The sequence below is a fragment of the Lynx canadensis genome, chromosome X (assembly GCF_007474595.2).
Source record: "Lynx canadensis isolate LIC74 chromosome X, mLynCan4.pri.v2, whole genome shotgun sequence".
Taxonomy (NCBI): Eukaryota; Metazoa; Chordata; class Mammalia; order Carnivora; family Felidae; genus Lynx; species Lynx canadensis.
In genome coordinates this window covers 59,317,164-59,339,829 of record NC_044321.2, presented here as the reverse complement: position 1 = coordinate 59,339,829, position 22,666 = coordinate 59,317,164, and the positions used below count along the sequence as shown (strand labels likewise).

Below are 22,666 nucleotides of genomic sequence, written 5' to 3'. Positions count from 1 at the left end.
CTTCTATTCTGAATGATAGCGTTGCTGGATAGGGTATTCTTGATTGCCTATTTTTCTCATTCAGCATGTTGAATATATCATGCCACTCCCTCTTTGCTTGCAGTTTCTGTGGAGAGATCTGCTGCTAACCTTATTTGTCTTCCCTTGTAAATTAAGGACTTCTTTTTTCTTGCTGCTTTTAGGATTTTTTCCTTATATTTTGGAAGTTTAAGTACAATATGTATTGTGGTTTGCCTGCTTTTGTTGATTTTGATGGAGTTCTCTGTGCCTCCTGGATTTGGAAGTCTGTTCTCCAGACTAGGGAAGTTTTCAGCTATAATTTCCTCAAATAAGTCTTCTGCCTCCTTTTCTCTCTTCTTCTTCTGGGACTTCTATGATGTGAATGTTATTACATTTCAAGGAGTCATCGAGTTCCATAAGTCTACTTTTATGATCCAAGATTTTTCTTTCCCTCTTTTGATCAGGTTCCTTATTTTCCATAATTCTATCTTCTGTATCATGTGTTCATTCCAATGCTTCTTCCATCCTTGTGGTCATTGCATCAAGTCAGTTTCACATCTCGATTATTATATTTTTCATTTTGGCCTGATTGGTTTTAAGCTCTTTTATCTCTGCCCTAAGGAACTCCCTGGTGTCTTCTATGTTGTCTGCTGGCTCTTTGTCCCTAGAGAGGCAATACCACCTCTCTCAGATGGCTCCAAGAAAGGGGAGTATCTCAGGAGATCTTCAGATCATGCCATTTGCCCCCAGGTTACCTGCCTGCCTTCTCTACAAGAGCACTGCCACATCTTCAGAGCTCTATACCAGCCACATCAAGGACCTCTAAAACTTCAGTCTTTGAGCCCCACTGGTTGAAAAGCCTCACCAAAGTCAGCCCCTCTCATTTTCCCAGTCAGTGCCTTTGAGGAAGTATTTTCCTTGTGTGATCCCCTGTGCACTCCTCTCTCGACTCCACTCCACAGCACTTGAAACTCATTTCTCCAACAAACCACATCTCCACACCTCCTACCTTCTACGGTGTGGGCTTCTCTTTCCCTCTGGTTGTACATTTTGTTTTGTCAATCCTCAGATCAATTTCTTAGATATTCAGAATGATTTGATAGTTATTTAGCTATGTTTGAGGGACAAGGCAAGCCTATTGTCCTCCTACTACACTGCCATCTTAACTCCTTTTTTACATTATTTTTACTTTTGAACCATGGTACTGTTTTTATATACTTAAAATATTGAAACTCAACAAGGATTGGGAAATATAGGAAGTAATTACAAGCAGAAAAAAAGTGAAACTAACTGCATAACAAATTCATAACATAAATATGCAAACGAAAAACAATCCAAATAACTGTTGGACACATCATTTTGATTATTTAACCTCAGTGGAACATAAGACAAAAATAACTCAAAATTTGAACCTAATAATAAGTGGTATTGGTATTGGTATAGGAGTAGCCATTTTGAAACTATTTTGTGTATATTTTAAGACTGAGCTTGTGAGTAAATATATTGATGTTGTTAGAAAACAGTGGTCTTACTTGGGAGAAGAGTACAAATAGGGAATGGGAGAAGAGGAGCATCCTTGTAATGTTATACTGGAGCAGAATTATCAACGTGAATTCAAGATGATGATAAAATTCCTAACTGTTCAGTGAAAAGGCCTAGAAAATAGGGGTGCCAGAGTGGTGCAGTTGGTTGAACATAATGACTCTTGATTTCAGCTCAGGTCATGATCCCAAGGTCATGGGATTGAACCCCACATCAGGTTCAACTGTATGTAATCCATGGGGTGTTTTGTACCAGTGAAGTGGTCCACATATACCAAGGTTGAGAACTACATTCTTCATAATCCTAGGGAATTAAATAGCTGAACAAAACAGTTCTTTTTCAAACTGCCTAGCTAGCAATAAAAGAGCCTTAAATTAAACACTCAGATGTGGGAACAAATTTTAGTTATTTTGCTTAAGGGTGTATTTGTAAAGGTCCCATAACCAGGAGTACCAGTAAAAGTGACAAAATTCCTTTTGTCTCCCAGCATGTTTAACAGTAGCTGTCAAGAGACTAATTGTAGATAAGAGTTTGGAATCTACACCAAATCTGTGCAATGTTAAGTTTAATATCCATTGTTCACAAAAATAGCTACTGGAAGAAGTAAGCTTTTCTTGGAGAAATCTTTTTCATTTTAAAGTACACGTAAGGATTTCAAGATACTGTTTTTAAGTCCCTGTAATAAATAACAGTGCTTTTGATTAAATATTTACCAATTATAATTGCCTTTAAATTTTTTTCACCTTCCTTTTCTTCCCTTCAAAATGAAAAATGGAACATTAGAATTTTATTTTATTTTATTTTTTATTATCTGTATTTTTTAATATGAAATTGTCAAATTGGTTTAGAATTTTATTTCTTTTGAGTGAAGTGGTTTACAATATATAGGATTTCATAGCTTTTTGTTTGTTTTCTGGGCTAATAGCTTAACAGTGAAGAAAGCATTCGTACCTCATTTTTTCTACTTGTACTATGGATGAGGAATTGGGAGAGGTATTTTAACGAATACTAATCCTTCAAAATCCTTAGTTAGAAAGTACTGTGTATTTTCAGTTATTATGCTAGTTATATGACCTTTTTCTATGTTTCTCTTGCTTTTGGTTTTTAGGGTAAGATAGCTGAACGTGGTACCCACCATGGTTTGCTTGGTAACCCTGGCAGTATCTATTCAGAAATGTGGCACACACAGAGCAGTTGTGTACAGAACCATGATAACCCCAAATGGGATGCAAAGGAAGAAAATATGTCCAAAGAGGAGGAAAGGAAGAAACTACAAGAAGAAATTGTCAACAGTGTAAAAGGCTGTGGAAACTGTTCCTGCTAAGGTGCATGAGACATTTTTTTGACACATTTGCACTGAAGCAGAATTGTTTTGTTAAAAAAAAAATCCTACATTCCCATTTTCTATAATTGTTCATTTAGATAAGATTTATTTGAAAAGGAATTTGAGTTTTACATCTTTTACAGTCTGTTCAATGTGACATCTATATTTATTCCAAGATTATTTCCTTGTTACTACCTTAGTTGTACCCAAAACATAGTTTTTGTTACTATTTGACTTTACCCCATTTCCATTTTTTGCGGCCTAATAGCCATTTGATACCCATAACCAGATGAATTATATTGGCTTCCAAATTTTTGTAGTTTTTTAAATCTCCTTTATGCTGATAATTTAGATGGAAATTATCCATTTCTTAAACAACAAAAGAGGGTAGTTTCTCTGCCTCCCTCCCCACTGAAATACTACAATTATAGAAAGGGTGTTTTTAAAAGTATTTGCCACTGCGTATCTTTTGGAAGAAAAACCTTCCTTAATTCTCATGTATGTGTGTAGAATGTTCTTCATCATTAACTGGCATTCCTAGTCATGGGAATTTTATTTTTTCATCAAAATGAGGCATTGATTTTGTTTTGAACCAAAATTTATACCATTCTCTTTAAATACTTAAAACCCTGATGTAACTTGAGAGTTGTCATCCTGGGAATATCTAAAAAGCTTAGGAAGTTAATTGCCTTTTTTATTTCCATCTTAACTATAGTGCTTTTGCTGTCTAAAGTTATACAAACAAAAAACTAAATGGAATGTATGCATGCACATATGTGTGTGTGTGTGCACATGCTCACACATGTAGATAAAGCAACAACCACTTAAAAATTATTAATGACCTTTAGGTAAGTAGGAGAAGATTTATGTATATGTACTCTAGGTGATCAGGACTTGAATCTGTGTTGACAGTTCAGAATTTATTACAAGATTTTTCCCTTCCTTTTTCAGTAATGTAATGAGTTCCTTTAAGTGTGACATAACAAGGAAGAACCCAAACAAAATAATCAAGTTTTACCTGCTAGAAGTAATGAATAAAATGTTGGTAAATATTCACTTAGAAGCTCCTCTGTTTTCCAATTTGAATAGCTTCTTTTATTTTTGAAGAAGCTATTATCTGTTCATAGGATTAGAGGTGTCTCTAGACCATTGGATCATGTGGTCATTAACCAGTATTTTCAGCTAATGAAAACTTGAATTACCTGAAAAACACAGTTATTGTAAGGGCCATTAAACAAATCTTAAATATTTTTCTCTTAACTTCATCATATTAAGATGGTTCCAGCAACTGATGAATGGATAAAGAAATTGTGGTATATATACACAATGGAATACTATGTGGCAATGAGAAAGAATGAAATATGGCCTTTTGTAGCAACGTGGATGGAACTGGAGAGTGTAATGCTAAGTGAAATAAGCCATACAGAGAAAGACAGATACCATATGGTTTCACTCTTATGTGGATCCTGAGAAACTTAACAGGAACCCATGGGGGAGGGGAAGGGAAAAAAAAAAAAAAGAGGTTAGAGTGGGAGAGAGCCAAAGCATAAGAGACTGATAAAAACTGAGAACAAACTGAGGGTTGATGGGGGGTGGGAGGGAGGGGAGGGTGGGTGATGGGTATTGAGGAGGGCACCTTTTGGGATGAGCACTGGGTGTTGTATGGAAACCAATTTGTCAATAAATTTCATATATAAAAAAAAAAAGTAACATATACAAAAAAAAAAAAAAAAGATGGTTCTATACAGTGAAATAATAGACAAAATGAAAGAAAACCTTCCTAGGATGATTCACTAAGAAACATCAAGAAAAGGGGCATTTATTATAGCATAATAATTTTACATTACAATATTGTATATTCATAATTTTACATTATAATACATATTCACATAAGACATTATAAAGTATAAATTTTTAAATCAGTGTTGAAACTATTTTTTAATGGATTGAAATGAATAATCTACAGTTTTAGAATATGGGCTCTGAAAATGGAGCAAGATGATAGGGTTTTATTCCTTATATTTCTTTTTTTTAAAGATTATATATTTTCTTCCTAAGGGAATCCCAGCTTACAACAATTAAGTTGAAACTAGGGAAATTTGGGAATCATAGAAAGGGAATCATAGAAATCATTTGAGCCAAATGCCTTCCTGAAGGTTTTTAACATAGAAATATCTTGGTGAGCAGATAAGCTGATTTGGAAATTATTGAACAGTTCATGTCTAAGGGTCAGCTGTGAGAACCAGAAAGAGGCCTTGGCATTTGGACAAACTGAAAGTATGCATTTATGTTTCCTCTACAGGGATCTGCATCTGTAATACACCTTAAGATAAATATTTTGCCTTTTCCCTTTAGCTGTTGACAATGATTGGTTTGCACAGATGGTTAGTTTAAAAATAAGTTTTGCTTTAAGGGCAAGATATTTAGTATATGTGCTGCCGAAGCGAGCACAAGGGCAAGATATTTAAAGATTTATGATTACTTGGTTCTGGCTCACTTTGTCCATATTGCCATCTTGCTCTCATTCTTCCTAATTGCTGGATGTGTCCATGAGTGGCAACTTTTGCCAATATATATTCATAATTTGTATATACCTTGTAGCTTTATCATAGGATATTCTGTTTTGGATTAGTAGTTGAAAGCTTTGAAATATATTTGCATTGGCAGTTTTCTTAAATTATATAAAGTCCTTTCTCCCCCTGCTTTGAGTATATAGATTTTGAATATAAACTATACTAAATGACAATATTAAGTCAAATAAACAGGTTAAAACTGATTAGTAAGACAAAACTACTCAGAAAGAAAGGCTCTTTATCACAGTTTTATTGTTATAACAATTTGTGCAGATAATTATTACTAAAGAAACTATGTCTTTGTGACTAGAAATGGGTGGCCCAATGAAGCAACTCTTTTCTGTGGTGCATAGGGAGAACTGACATTTTGTCATTCACACATTCAAAATAAGTATGGATAATTAATAGACACTCTTGGGGGTATGGCCTTAGAGCCTTATGCAGAAGGTGAAAACTTGGACTTGTCTCAGAGAGAAAGTAATTGCAGAATTCATAATATGGGTAAAATGGTAGTAAATTGTAGTGCTTTCACTTAGCATTAAGCTGTCATATTTTTGATGACCAATCAGTGAAAGGCAACTTTCCGTTGCCCCAAGTTTTTCAGTTCTAATGGTTAGAAAGGAAACCTTTGGGGTGAAGAAATTTCTTGACTGTAAAGCATGCATTAAGGTAACATTTTGATTAAAGTTGGAAATGAAGTGCATGTTTTAATTAAAAACAAGCAGGAACAGTTTTGGTTTAAAAAACGTAGTGGATTATTTTATTATTTCCTATTCTCACACAGCTACAGAAGAATGTTTTTTTCACTGATTACTTTCTATTCCATTTCTACTTCATAAAATCATAGGATTTTAGAGTTGGAAGGAATGTAGAGGTCTTTAATACAATTTCCTTTTTCTACAAATGAGGAAACTGAATTTCAAGAGAAGTCATTCAGCTTGCTAGAGGCCAAGTTGGAATGAAAATCCTGGCTCTTGACACCTCTCCATTTCTCTTTTTGCTGGACCACATTTCCACTCAGAAGTTAAGTTTAAAAATATATTGAGGGGCGCCTGGGTGGCGCAGTCGGTTAAGCGTCCGACTTCAGCCAGGTCACGATCTCGCGGTCCGTGAGTTCGAGCCCCGCGTCAGGCTCTGGGCTGATGGCTCGGAGCCTGGAGCCTGTTTCCGATTCTGTGTCTCCCTCTCTCTCTGCCCCTCCCCCGTTCACGCTCTGTCTCTCTCTGTCCCAAAAATAAATAAACGTTGAAAAAAAAAAATTAAAAATATATTGAAGGGTGAGATTTCCAGAATGGTGAAGTAAGGAGCTCAGTAGACCCTCTCTCCAGAAAAACAATTTAACTATTTGGAATTATTTAAAAAAAAACAATCATTTAAAGTTTCCAGAAATGTCCAAAGGGCATATAGCAATTAGAAAAATACTGATTCAAGAAAACCTATTAAATATCAGTAGGAACAGCAAGAGTGTGTGGCATTTGGAGAATTACCTGCATATCCTCTACCATACCAGGTCTATGTTACAGAAGCTCTACCTTGGGTGCTCTATTCTCAGCAGCTATGGTGAAGATCTTGGGAGGAGGTAGGGATCCTCCCCCCAGCTCCCACTCTGGGGCTGTGGTTTCAACCTGGCATGAGTAGCTGCCTGTATTTCTTATCCCCTCAACCTTGTGTTGCAGAAATTTATTCCACACAGGCACAGCCAAAAGGACTGGTGATCCCTTCTACCACCAAGCCTCCATTCTTTGAGTGGAAGCACTATTCTGTGTGCAGGCTGAGAATACTGAGGCCCTGGTTTTTTCCACCCTAGCTTACTCAAAGTTTGGGTGTTCCACTCAAGGAGGAAAAAACCCCAGAAAACCAGGGACTTCCACCATGCCCCAGTGCCCACTCGTAAAGTAGTGGTTTTACTCTAGGCCCCTTACCCCCAGCTTCAGTTCAGTGGTGCACAGCTTCTTTCTAAGTGGAAGGTATACAGTGAGGACAAAGAATTCCACCACTCTGCCTGAGGGAATTGACTTCATTTGAAACAGCATGGAGAACTCTGTCCCTAAGGACATTGTCAAAAACGAGATTTTGGTGGAGAGCAAATAGGAGGAGCTGGTGCAAGCAAAGCAGCAGAGCAGCCAGAATTTTAATAAAGAGAAACCAAGAGGAAACCAAAAAGAGCCCTCCTGGGAGCACAGTCAACTCAAGATTGAAAAGACTATATGCATGTGCTGGGCTACACCTTCTCAGGACAATTAGAGCAGAACATGGGGCAGACTTAAAAGCATTTCTTAATACATGCAGACCCATCACACAGAGTAAAAGCTTTGCTGGCACAGGGAACTTGACCAGACACTGAACAATAAATTGCTCTGATCTAGAGGTGACCTTTAGGAACACAAAAATTGCTCTGATCTAGAGGTGACTATTAGGAACACAGCCTTAAAAGTAAAATACACATCCTTGGCAATCTGGAAGACTATGTATTTGTGTAAAACTGTGCTCTCCAGAACAGAGCAGGAACCTCCCAGCTACTAGTCCCTGGTTGAATGTGGGTCAAAAGAAAACCCTCTGACATATAGCAGCCTCCAACCACATGCATGTCCAAGAGTAAAAATCTTGCCAACAAGTGCATTATGCCCACCCAGACACAACCCTTAGGTAGCTAGACTAAAAGAAATAACATCAGCCTGCACACTGTGGAGCAAATAAACAACCAAGCAAATACCAATCCCCCAGAGGAGGAGGATCATTATCCAGGTTGTTATAAGATACTATTGTAAAATGTCTACTTTATAACAAAAAACTATAAATGCAAAGAAACAGGAAAGCATCACCCATACACAAGAAAAGCAGGCAATAAATGCTACCTTAAGGGGCACAGATGGTGGATGTTGCACACAAAGGTTTATCAGTAAAGAAATAGACATTATTTTAAAAGAACCAAATAGAAATTCTGGAGTTGAGAAGTAAAGTAACTGAAAAGAAATTTATTACAGGAGCTCAATAGTATGTCTGAGCTGGCTGAAAAAAGAATCTGCAAACTTGGATCAATAAGAGATTATGTAATCTGAAGAACAGAGATTAAAAATAATGAAAAATATTTTCGAGAAATGTAGGACACCAGACCCACAAACGTATGGCCAACTCATCTTTGACAAAGCAGGAAAGAACATCCAATGGAAAAAAGACAGCCTCTTTAACAAATGGTGCTGGGAGAACTGGACAGCAACATGCAGAAGGTTGAAACTAGACCACTATCTCACACCATTTACAAAAATAAACTCAAAATGGATAAAGGACCTAAATGTGAGACAGGAAACCATCAAAACCTTAGAGGAGAAAGCAGGAAAAGATCTCTCTGACCTCAGCCGTAGCAATCTCTTACTCGACACATCCCCAAAGGCAAGGGAATTAAAAGCAAAAGTGAATTACTGGGACCTTATGAAGATAAAAAGCTTCTGCACAGCAAAGGAAACAACCAACAAAACTAAAAGGCAACCAACGGAATGGGAAAAGATATTTGCAAATGACATATCGGACAAAGGGCTAGTATCTAAAATCTATAAAGAGCTCACCAAACTCCACACCCGAAAAACAAATAACCCAGTGAAGAAATGGGCAGAAAACATGAATAGACACTTCTCTAAAGAAGACATCCAGATGGCCAACAGGCACATGAAAAGATGTTCAGCGTCGCTCCTTATCAGGGAAATACAAATCAAAACCACACTCAGGTATCACCTCAGGCCAGTCAGAGTGGCCAAAATGAACAAATCAGGAGACTATAGATGCTGGAGAGGATGTGGAGAAACGGGAACCCTCTTGCACTGTTGGTGGGAATGCAAATTGGTGCAGCCGCTCTGGAAAACAGTGTGGAGTTTCCTCAGAAAATTAAAAATAGACCTACCCTATGACCCAGCAATAGCACTGCTAGGAATTTATCCAAGGGATACAGGAGTACTGATGCATAGGGGCACTTGTACCCCAATGTTCATAGCAGCACTCTCAACAATAGCCAAAGTATGGAAAGAGCCTAAATGTCCATCAACTGATGAATGGATAAAGAAATTGTGGTATATATACACAATGGAGTACTATGTGGCAATGAGAAAAAATGAAATATGGCCCTTTGTAGCAACGTGGATGGATCTGGAGAGTGTAATGCTAAGTGAAATAAGCCATACAGAGAAAGACAGATACCATATGGTTTCACTCTTATGTGGATCCTGAGAAACTTAACAGGAACCCATGGGGGAGGGGAAGGAAAAAAAAAAAAAAAAAAAGGTTAGAGTGGGAGAGAGCCAAAGCATAAGAGACTGTTAAAAACTGAGAACAAACTGAGGGTTGATGGGGGGTGGGAGGGAGGGGAGGGTGGGTGATGGGTATTGAGGAGGGCACCTTTTGGGATGAGCACTGGGTGTTGTATGGAAACCAATTTGTCAATAAATTTCATAAAAAAATAAAAAAAAAAAAAGAATACCAACATATTCATAATGTAAGCAGAAGAGAGGAAAGGAGAAAAAACTTTCAAAGAGACGGATGGAAACATCTAAATTTGATGAAAAACATTACATGCCAAAAAAGATCAACAAACACCAATTTGGATGTTCAAAGCTAAAGATAAGGAGAAAATTGTAAAAGCAGTAAGAGAAAAATGACTCCTTATATGCAAGGAAACCACAGTATGATTAACAGGTAAAGTTTCATAAGGAACACTGAAAGCCAGAAGACAGAAGGATTTACATATTCAAATTTCTGAAATTTAAAAACTATCATCCAAAACTATCATTCAAAAGTCAAGTGAAATAAAGATGTTATAAATATTTATTTATTTATTTATTTATTTATTTATTTATTTATTTTCAATATATGAAGTTTATTGTCAAATTGGTTTCCATACAACACCCAGTGCTCATCCCAAAAGGTGCCCTCCTCAATACCCATCACCCACCCTCCCCTCCCTCCCACCCCCCATCAACCCTCAGTTTGTTCTCAGTTTTTAAGAGTCTCTTATGCTTTGGCTCTCTTCCACTCTAACCTCTAAGATGTTATAAATAAAAAAAAAAAAACATTGCTAGTAAATATATATTACCCAAAAATACAAAGGAAATTCAGGCAAAAAGCAGGTGACACCAGACAGTAATCCAAATACACACACACACACACACACACACACAGCACCAATAAAGTCACTCATTGTAGATATTAATAAAAGACGGTATAATTGCATGTTTTTTCTTTCTTTTAGGAGAATTTACTTTTTTCCCCACTGGAAAATAATGTTTATTGAGATCCCACCAGCTGTACAATCTGCTCCTGACATTAAGCTCCTTCTTCCTTTGCAGTTCAGTCTTTCTTAAGTGGTCCTATAAATGCTTTCTTCTCCACACTCTGGAATTAGCCATGGCCAAACTTGGTGATGGTAACAATGAACTTAAGATCAGTCTTCTCCAGGGCCCACCATTTGGTCTGCACCAGCAAGGACTTGCAGAGAGTAAGCACTTGCTTCTTGGTTCCCACCACACAGCATGACAAAGTCTCTGGTCACTTCACCATATAGTGGACAAAGCTACTCAGAGGATTGATGCTCTTGTCAGAGAGATCATAATCAGTGGAAGCATTGTTCTTAATCATTTTGCCATCCTTGATGAGTTAGCCCTGGCCAATCTTGTAGATCTTTTTGTTGATCTCAGTGTGGTGATGATGGTAGCCTTTCTACCTAGCCCGTGCCACAGAGAAGGCCACTCAGGCAAGATGCCATGCCCAATACAGCCAACCTTGTGCAGCCCCTGGTGGGTCTTGCAGGGTAGCTTCTTGATGTGCCAGCAGCTGGTGACCTCTTTGTAACCTTTCCATTGGTAATACCAATGACATCTATTGTATCATTCTATCCAAAAACTTGGTTCACAGGCAGCTGCTGCTCAGCTTCTCAGCTACCGTACCTCCATTCACCTGGATCTCCATGAGGTGGACCTTCTTCTGGCATAGAGGCAATCTGGCATGTGGTGATGACACAGATAAGCTGGTGGTACTTCTTCATGCTGTTGAAGTCCTGCTCTAGCTGCTTCTTGCCATTATCATCCTGCCACTTCTTGCAGTTTTTAGTGAAGGCCTTAGAATTATGCCAGTTTTTATAGAAGTGCCTTCTGCACACCTAATGGATGTGCTCAGCAAAGATGGTCTTAAAAGTGTGGATGCATTGAGGGGTTTCCTCATAGACCATGATGCCCACAACCACCATGGGTGGTGTCTCCGCAATGGTCACAGCCTCCATAACTTCCTTGTTCACCTTGGATCATGGCCTGTTGACATCCCGCACAATGTGAGTCTGGCCAGCCTTGTAGCCCAGTAAGGCTGTGAGGGGGACAGGCTTGGAAGAGCCATCCTTGGGAAAATTCTTCACCTTCCTATAGTGCCAGCTACTGCATTTCTAGGACACAAGACCCAGGGACCCGTGCTTTGGGAGTGGAGAATTTCCTGTAAGACATTCTGCCACCTAATGCTGCCGGTAGAGCAAGAGAATTTTAGAACTTCACTTAAGTTGACTTAGAAAACAACCACATGAATCAATGTGTATTCTTTTGTTGGGGGTGGAAACAAAGCTCTCTGGGAGTAATGAAAATAATTCTTTGAAATGAAACCATATGATACCTAGAATCCCCAAGAACAAATGAAGAGAGCCAGAAATAGTATATAAGACGATTAACATAACAAACTATGAATATAAACCTGCCCTCCTCTTAGATGTTTTGAAAGATATAAGATCATATAAACTAATAGTTTTATCTATGTATTGTTGAGTTTGACATATATAAAAATGTATATGCATATAAGTGTAATATATAAATGTAATAGGTATAACAATAATAGTACAAAAGGGATGGAAAGGAGCTATATAGGAGTAAAGGTTATATATTTCACTGGAACTAATCAGTGTAAATATGAGGTAAATTTTGATAAGCCTTAGAAAAACCACTAAGAAAGTAGCTTTAATATACTTAAAACATTGTAGAAATCAAAATGTTACACTGGAATATATCCACTTAATATAAAAGAAGACAATAAAGTAGGAATAGAAAAAAAGACCTGAGTCATATAGAAAAAATTAAAGTGGAAGATGTAACAATATTAGATATGGATTAAATAATCAAGTCAAAAGGCAGAGATTGTCAGATTGAATAAAAAATCAAGCTCCAACTTGATCCAATGGTTATCCTGTCTATTGGAAAAGAACTTCATATTCAAAGATACAAATCGGATGAAAATAAAGGATGGGAAATATATATATCATGCAAGCACCAACCATAAGAGAGTTGAAGTGTCTATATTAATATCAGACAAAATAACTTTAAAACAAATGCTACTAAAGATAAAAAGGTACATTTCATAAAGATTAGAAAGTCAATCTGTCAGGAAGATATAACAATTTTAAACATATATGCACCTAAGAACCTATCAAAATAGGTGAAACAAAAACTGACAGAATTGAAGGGAGAAATAAGACAATTCAACAATAATATTGGAAGATTTCAAGGCCCCAGTTTCAATGATAGATAGAATAAGCAGAAGATCAAGGAAATAGAAAACAAACAGAACACATATTCTCCCCAGCACATGGAACATTCTTAAGGATAGACCATATGCTAGGCCAAAAAAACAAGCTTCAATAAATTTTAAGATTGAAATCATACAAAAGATATTCTCTGGCTACAATAAAAATATTAGAAATCAGTAATAGAGGAGGAAAACTTGGGCAGCTCAGGAAGGAAATTAACACACTTTAAATATGTGCCAAGGAAGAAATCACAAGGGGAAATGAAAATAACTTGGAGATGAATGAAAATCGAAAAAAAAAACTGTATGGGATGCAGCTAAAGCTGTCACTCAAGGGAATTTTATAGTTATAAATGCCTGTATTTTATTTTTTTTATTTTTTATTTCTATTTTTATTTTAGAGTGAGAGCACGAGAGGGGGAGAGGAGCAGAGAGAGAGAAGATCTTAAGCAGGCTCCACGTTGAGTGTGGAGCCCAACATGGGGCTCAAACCCATAACCCTGAGATCATTATCTGAGCAGAAAACGGGGGTCCATGCTCAACTAACTGAGCCACCCACGCTCCCCTAAATGCCTATATTTTAAAAGAAGGAATGTCTCAAATCAGTAACCTAAACTTCTACCTTAAGAAACTCGAAAAAGAAGAGCAAACTGAGCCAAAAGCAAGCAAAAAAAAAAATGTTTGGAGCATAAATTAGTGAAATAGAGAATAGAAAATCGGTAGAGAAAATTAACAGAACCACAAGTTGGTTCTTTGCAGAGATTAACAAAACTAAATTTTTTAAACTAGACCAGTAACAAAACAGTGAAGACTCAAATTAGTAAACAAACAAAAAAGAATGAAAGGATATTACTGCCAATTTTACACAAGTAAAAAAGACTGCAAAAAATATGAAGAGCTATATGCTAACAAGCCAGATAACTTAGATGAAAAGGACAAATTCTCAAATACAAACTACTGAAACAGGCTTGTGAAGAAATAGCCAAGCAGTACAGATCTATAACAAGCAAAGAGATTAGATTACTAATCCAAAAACTACCCACAAAGAAAATCCCAGTCCTAGATGGCTTCACCAACTGAATGTAATTCAAGAAGAATTAATACCAATACTTCACAAAATTTTCCAAAAAATAGAAGATGAGGGATTTTTTTCCCAACTCATTTCAAGAGATCCTGATACCTATGGATGGATAGATGACAGATAGATAGATAGATAGATAGTGAAATCCTCAATAAAATACTAGCAAACTGAATCCAACATTTTGAAAGGGTTGTACATTATAGCCAAATGGGATTTATCCTGGAAATGTAAGATTACTAGAATCCAAAATCAATGTAATATACTACAGTAATAGAATAAAGGACAAAAAACATATGATCATTTCAATAGATGAAGAAAAACATTTGACAAAATCCAACATCCTTTCATGATAAAAATACTTAATAAAGTAGGCATATGAGAAAAAAAAAATTAAAAATAAATAAATAAATAAAAAGGGGCGCCTGGGTGGCGCAGTCGGTTAAGCGTCCAACTTCAGCCAGGTCACGATCTCGCGGTCCGTGAGTTCGAGCCCCGCGTCGGGCTCTGGGCTGATGGCTCAGAGCCTGGAGCCTGTTTCCAATGCTGTGTCTCCCTCTCTCTCTGCCCCTCCCCCGTTCATGCTCTGTCTCTCTCTGTCCCAAAAATAAATAAATGTTGAAAAAAAAAATTAAAAAAAAAAAATAAAGTAGGCATATGAGGAAACTTCTTCAATCTGATGAAGGCCATCTACAAAAACCTCACAGTTAAAATAATACTTATTGGTGAAAAACTGAATGCTGTCCTGCTAACATCAGGAATCAGACAAAACATCTACTTTTGCCACTTCTGTTTGCTGTTGTACTGGAGGTTCTATCCAGGGCAAATAGACAATAAAAACAGAGGACTCTAACTTCCCAAATGCAAAACTGATCCCAAAACTACAGTAATCAAGATGTGTGTGGAACTCGCATAAGGATGGAAATATAGATCAGTGGAATACAATTGAGAGTCCAGAAATAAGCCATTACATTTGTGACCAATTGATTTCTGAGAAAGGGTGCCAAGATGGTTAAATGGGGAAAGAAGATGCTCTTCAGCAAATGGTGCTGAGAGAACTGGATATCCACATGCAAAAAAACAATGTAAACTCCTTCACACCACATATAAAAACTAAAGTAGATCATAAACCTAAATGTAAGAACTAAAACTATGAACTCTAAGGAGAAAACAGTAAATCTTTATGACCTTGAATTTAGTCAGTGGTCAACAACACAAGCAACATAAGAGAAAATAGATAAGTTGAACATAAGATTAACAACTTTTGTGCTTCAAATGATGCCATCAAGAAAGTAAAAAGAAAGTAAGTGTTGGAGAGGATGTGAAGAAAGTGAAACTTTCACACACCGTTGATGGGAATGTTGGTTGGTGCAGCCACTATAGAAACAGTATGGAGATTCCTCCAAAAATTAAGAATAGATCTACCATATAATTCAGCTATTCTATGTCTGGGTATTTATACAAAGAATACCAAGACAAAAACACTGATTTGTGCCCCTATGCACATATATGCAACCGTATGTTCACTGCAACGTTATTTACAATAGCCAAGAAATGGAAACAACCTAAACGATGATCAGTGGATGGATAGAGAAAATGTGGTATGTATACACACAATGGAATATTACTCAGCCATAAAAAAGAACAAAATCTTGTCATTTGCAGCAACATGGATGGACCTTAAAAGTATTATGCTAAGTGAAATAAGTCATATGGAGAAAGACAAATATATGACTTTACTTACATGCAGAATCTAAGAAGAACAAATGAACAAACAAAACAGAAACTCATTGATATAGAAAATAGATTGGTGGTTACCAAAGGGGAAGTGGGGTTTGAAGTGGGCAAAATAGACTTAAAGGGATCAATTATATCCATCAATTGTGAGGGATTGTAACTAGACTTTTAGTGGTGATCACTTTGTAGTGCATACAGATGTTGGATTATAATGTACACCTGAAACTTAGATAACAATTTTACCTCAATAAAAAATACTTTTTAAAAAAGTGTGGGGTGCCTGGGTGGCTCAGTCAGTTAAGCATCTGACTTGGGCTCAGTTCATGATCTCATGGTTCATGGGTTCAAGCCCCACATTGGGCTCTGTGCTGACAGCTCAGAGTCTGGAGCCTGCTTCAGATTCTGTGTCTCCCTCTCGCTCTGCCCCTCCCCCGCTCTTTCTCTCTCTCTCTCTCTCTCTCTCTCTCTCTGTCTCTCTAAAACATTAAAAAAATTTTAAGTGAAAAGATTCTTAGATTGGAGAAAATATTTTCAAATAATATATCTGATAAGGACTGTATCCATAATATATAAAGAATATATAAATGCAATTATAGTCAATAATAATAAATCTAATAACCCAATTAAAAATGGGCAGAAGATCTGAATAGAAATTTTCCAAAGAAGATATACAAATATCCAATAAGCACATGAAAAGTTGCTCAACATCATTTGCCATTAGGGAAATACAAACCAAAACCACAGGGAGATACCACTTTACATTCACTGGATGGCTATAATAAATAAGAAAAAATAATGTTGGTAAGGATGGGGAGAAATTTGGACTTTCATACATTGCTGGTAGGAATGTAAAACGGTGCAACTATATTGGAAAACAGTCTGATAGTTCCTCCAAGTTCCACTCCTAGATAGTAACATCATTCAAAATAGCACAAAAGTGTAAACAACACAAATGCCCATCAACTGATAATGGATAAATAAAATACTTTATATCCATATAATGGAATATTACATGGAAATAAAAATAAGTAATGAAGTACTAATCCATGTTACATATAGACCCCATATATTGTATTCTTCCACTCTAAAACATGCAAATCTATAGGAATAGAAGGTAGGTTAGTGGTTGCCTAGGGATAGGGGTGTGTGGCAGAGGAATGGGAAGTTACTGCTAATGGGTATAAAATAAGGATATTGACTACAGCCTGTGTTATCATGTGGCTCATGACACAAGATGTCTTTTGTACATATGCTGTTCTGTGTTAACCTTAAAAAATAAAACTGCCCATTATTTTACCAGCAAAATGTAGGTTTATTCAGGAATAGCAGGTAATTGCAATCTAGGAAAAGCAAGCTATGTCAAAATCTTAGGCAAGTCCACCCAACAAAGGAGTGGAATGCTCTTTTATAGAGGAAAGTGAGGAGTTGGGAAAGATGTTTATAAACAAAAAGTTCATTGGAGTAACCTGGGAGTTCTAGATATAGTAGCTTTTCATTGGCTGAGATGTTGCTGGTAGAGGAAGAAGTCTTTCTTCCTCCTGCTGGGGTAGTAAAGTAGTATCCATGGTTCAAGGTCCCTTCCTGTTGGGTCTGCAACTGACTGTGAGTGGTAGGGTGTGAGAGCTCCCCATGCCAAACCTCCCAACTCTATTTTAGTGAGATTTCCCTTTATTAATTTTCACATTTCCCCCTTTTGATCAAGATCTTTCTTTGAAAGCATCACTGATCAAGAGTCAGGTCCTTTATATTTAGTGGGTTTTTTCCCCACAGTTCCAGGAAGGACCTTTTCTGACTGTCATGTCCTACATCAGAGGGAAAGTGCGTAATAGAAGGAAACCACTTAAGGCCATATGTGAGTAACGAGGAAGATTAGGAGGGAGAATCTCTCAGGCACTTCCCATCTAAAGTCTACATCTTCTCAAGGTCATAAGTATTGGAGATCATCTTGAAGCATCATAATCTTACTGGGTACATATTTTCTACAGAAAAAAAAAGGTTCAACAGTCAACAGACTACAAAACTTAATTATACAGGACAGAAGTAGCATAGCAATTCCAAGTTATATATGATAGTTCTAAACCATGACTCTACGTTTGAAAGTAGCCAACTGAACTACTCAGGAAGATGGCGGTGTAGGAGGACGCTGGGCTCACCGCGCGTCCTGCTGATCACTTAGATTCCACCTACACCTGCCTAAATAACCCAGAAAACCGCCAGAGGATTAGCAGAACGGAGTCTCCAGACCCAACTGCAGACGAGAGGCCCACGGAAGAGGGTAGGAAGGGCAGCGAGGCGGTGCGCGCTCCACGGACTGGCGGGAGGGAGCCGGGGTGGAGGGGCGGCTCGCCAGCCAAGCAGAGCCCCCGAGCCCGGCTTGCAAAAGCGGAGGGGCCTGACAGACTGTGTTCCGACAGCAAGTGCGACTTAGCGTCTGGGAGGTCATAAGTTAACAGCTCTGCTCGGAAAGCGGGAAGGCTGGAGGACAAAGGGAGGGTGAGCTGCGGAGCCCCCGGACGACAGAGCTCAGTTTGGCGGGGAACAAAGGCGCTCGCCAGCGCCATCTCCCCCGCCCATCCCCCAGCCAAACTCCCAAAGGGAACCGGTTCCGGCCAGGGAAATTGCTCGCTCCGCGGAAACACCCAACTCTGTGCTTCTGCGGAGCCAAACCCCCGGCACCAGATCTGACTCCCTCCGGCTGCCACAGGGCCCCTCCTGAAGTGGATAACCTAAGGAGAAGCGAGCTAAGCCTGCCCCCCCCTGCCGCCGTGCACCTTGCCTTCCCACCCCAGCTAATACGCCAGATCCCCAGCATCACAAGCCTGGCAGTGTGCAAGTAGCCCAGACGGGCTACACCACCCCACAGTGAATCCCGCCCCTAGGAGAGGGGAAGAGAAGGCACACACCAGTCTGATTGTGGCCCCAGCGGTGGGCTGGGGGCAGACATCAGGTCTGACTGCGGCCCTGCCCACCAACTCCAGTTATACACCACAGCACAGGGGAAGTGCCCTGCAGGTCCTCACCACACCAGGGACTATCCAAAATGACCAAGCGGAAGAATTCCCCTCAGAAGAATCTCCAGGAAATAACAACAGCTAATGAGCTGATCAAAAAGGATTTAAATAATATAACAGAAAGTGAATTTAGAATAATAGTCATAAAATTAATCGCTGGGCTTGAAAACAGCATACAGGACAGCAGAGAATCTCTTGCTACAGAGATCAAGGGACTAAGGAACAGTCACGAGGAGCTGAAAAACGCTTTAAATGAAATGCAAAACAACATGCAAACCACCACGGCTCGGATGGAAGAGGCAGAGGAGAGAATAGGTGAACTAGAAGATAAAGTTATGGAAAAAGAGGAAGCTGAGAAAAAGAGAGATAAAAAAATCCAGGAGTATGAGGGGAAAATTAGAGAACTAAGTGATACACTAAAAAGAAATAATCTACGCATAATTGGTATCCCAGAGGAGGAAGAGAGAGGAAAGGTGCTGAAGGGGTACTTGAAGAAATAATAGCTGAGAACTTCCCTGAACTGGGGAAGGAAAAAGGCATTGAAATCCAAGAGGCACAGAGAACTCCCTTCAGACGTAACTTGAATCGATCTTCTGCACGACATATCATAGTGAAACTGGCAAAATACAAGGATAAAGAGAAAATTCTGAAAGCAGCAAGGGGTAAACGTGCCCTCACATATAAAGGGAGACCTATAAGACTCGTGACTGATCTCTCTTTTGAAACTTGGCAGGCCAGAAAGAATTGGCACGAGATTTTCAGGGTGCTAGACAGAAAAAATATGCAGCCGAGAATCCTTTATCCAGCAAGTCTGTCATTTAGAATGGAAGGAGAGATAAAGGTCTTCCCAAACAAACAAAAACTGAGGGAATTTGTCACCACTAAACCAGCCCTACAAGAGATCCTAAGGGGGACCCTGTGAGACAAAGTACCAGAGACATCACTACAAGCATAAAACATACAGACATCACAATGACTCTAAACCCGTATCTTTCTATAATAACACTGAATGTAAATGGATTAAATGCGCCAACCAAAAGACATAGGGTATCAGAATGGATAAAAAAACAAGACCCATCTATTTGCTGTCTACAAGAGACTCATTTTAGACCTGAGGACACCTTTAGATTCAGAGTGAGGGGATGGAGAACTATTTATCATGCTACTGGAAGCCAAAAGAAAGCTGGAGTAGCCATACTTATATCAGACAAACTAGACTTTAAATTAAAGGCTGTAACAAGAGATGAAGAAGGGCATTATATAATAGTTACAGGGTCTATCCATCAGGAAGAGCTAACAATTATAAATGTCTATGCGCCGAATACCGGAGCCCCCAAGTATATAAAACAATTACTCATAAACAGAAGCAACCTTATTGATGAGAATGTGGTAATTGCTGGGGACTTTAACACCCCACTTACAGAAATGGATAGATCATCTAGACACACGGTCAATAAAAAAACAAGGGCCCTGAATGAGACATTGGATCAGATGGACTTGACAGATATATTTAGAACTCTGCATCCCAAAGCAACAGAATATACTTTCTTCTCGAGTGCACATGGAACATTCTCCAAGATAGATCATATACTGGGTCACAAAACAGCCCTTCATAAGTTTACAAGAATTGAAATTATACCATGCATACTTTCAGACCACAATGCTATGAAGCTTGAAATCAACCACAGGAGAAAGTCTGGAAAACCTCCAAAAGCATGGAGGTTAAAGAACACCCTACTAACGAATGAGTGGGTCAACCAGGCAATTAGAGAAGAAATCAAAAAATATATGGAAACAAACGAAAATGAAAATACAACAATCCAAACGCTTTGGGACGCAGCGAAGGCAGTCCTGAGAGGAAAATACATTGCCATCCAGGCCTATCTCAAGAAACAAGAAAAATCCCAAATACAAAATCTAACAGCACACCTAAAGGAACTAGAAGCAGAACAGCAAAGGCAGCCTAAACCCAGCAGAAGAAGAGAAATAATAAAGATCAGAGCAGAAATAAACAATATAGAATCTAAAAAATCTGTAGAGCAGATCAACGAAACCAAGAGTTGGTTTTTTGAAAAAATAAACAAAATTGACAAACCTCTAGCCAGGCTTCTCAAAAAGAAAAGGGAGATGACCCAAATAGATAAAATCATGAATGAAAATGGAATTATTACAACCAATCCCTCAGAGATACAAACAATTATCAGGGAATACTATGAAAAATTATATGCCAACAAATTGGACAACCTGGAAGAAATGGACAAATTCCTGAACACCCACACTCTTCCAAAACTCAATCAGGAGGAAATAGAAAGCTTGAACAGACCCATAACCAGCGAAGAAATGGAATCGGTTATCAAAAATCTCCCAACAAATAAGAGTCCAGGACCAGATGGCTTCCCAGGGGAGTTCTACCAGACATTTAAAGCAGAGATAATACCTATCCTTCTCAAGCTATTCCAAGAAATAGAAAGGGAAGGAAAACTTCCAGACTCATTCTATGAAGCCAGTATTCCTTTGATTCCTAAACCAGACAGAGACCCAGTAAAAAAAGAGAACTACAGGCCAATATCCCTGATGAATATGGATGCAAAAATTCTCAATAAGATACTAGCAAATCGAATTCAACAGCATATAAAAAGAATTATTCACCATGATCAAGTGGGATTCATTCCTGGGATGCAGGGCTGGTTCAACATTCGCAAATCAATCAACGTGATACATCACATTAACAAAAAAAAAGAGAAGAACCATATGATCCTGTCAATCGATGCAGAAAAGGCCTTTGACAAAATCCAGCACCCTTTCTTAATAAAAACCCTTGAGAAAGTCGGGATAGAAGGAACATACTTAAAGATCATAAAAGCCATTTATGAAAAGCCCACAGCTAACATCATCCTCAACGGGGAAAAACTGAGAGCTTTTTCCCTGAGATCAGGAACACGACAGGGATGCCCACTCTCACCGCTGTTGTTTAACATAGTGCTGGAAGTTCTAGCATCAGCAATCAGACAACAAAAGGAAATCAAAGGCATCAAAATTGGCAAAGATGAAGTCAAGCTTTCGCTTTTTGCAGATGACATGATATTATACATGGAAAATCCGATAGACTCCACCAAAAGTCTGCTAGAACTGATACATGAATTCAGCAAAGTTGCAGGATACAAAATCAATGTGCAGAAATCAGTTGCATTCTTATACACTAACAATGAAGCAACAGAAAGACAAATAAAGAAAATGATCCCGTTCACAATTGCACCAAGAAGCATAAAATACCTAGGAATAAATCTAACCAAAGATGTAAAGGATCTGTATGCTGAAAACTATAGAAAGCTTATGAAGGTAATTGAAGAAGATTTAAAGAAATGGAAAGACATTCCCTGCTCATGGATTGGAAAAATAAATATTGTCAAAATGTCAATACTACCCAAAGCTATCTACACATTCAATGCAGTCGCAATCAAAATTGCACCAGCATTCTTCTCGAAACTAGAACAAGCAATCCTAAAATTCATATGGAACCACAAAAGGCCCCGAATAGCCAAAGGAATTTTGAAGAAGAAGACCAAAGCAGGAGGCATCACAATCCCAGACTTGAGCCTCTACTACAAAGCTGTCATCATCAAGACAGCATGGTATTGGCACAAAAACAGACACACAGACCAATGGAATAGAATAGAAACCCCAGAACTAGACCCACAAACGTATGACCAACTCATCTTTGACAAAGCAGGAAAGAACATCCAATGGAAAAAAGACAGTCCCTTTAACAAATGGTGCTGGGAGAACTGGTCAGCAACATGCAGAAGGTTGAAACTAGACCACTTTCTCACACCATTTACAAAAATAAACTCAAAATGGA

At 38.3% G+C, this 22,666-nt stretch overlaps 1 protein-coding gene and 1 pseudogene across 1 annotated transcript in view; one reads left to right on the top strand and one right to left on the bottom strand.

Moving 5' to 3' along the window:
- Positions 1–3,922, top strand: part of ABCB7 (ATP binding cassette subfamily B member 7) — a 185,779-nt gene extending 181,857 nt beyond the window's left edge. Inside the window, exon 16 of the mRNA XM_030305226.1 lies at positions 2,651–3,922. Coding sequence (XP_030161086.1) covers positions 2,651–2,866 — 216 coding nt within the window. The 3' untranslated portion in view covers positions 2,867–3,922. The remainder of the gene's footprint in view (positions 1–2,650) is intronic.
- Positions 3,923–10,724: 6,802 nt separating this feature from the next.
- LOC115507091 lies at positions 10,725–11,915 on the bottom strand (annotated as a pseudogene).
- Positions 11,916–22,666: the final 10,751 nt, after the last annotated feature.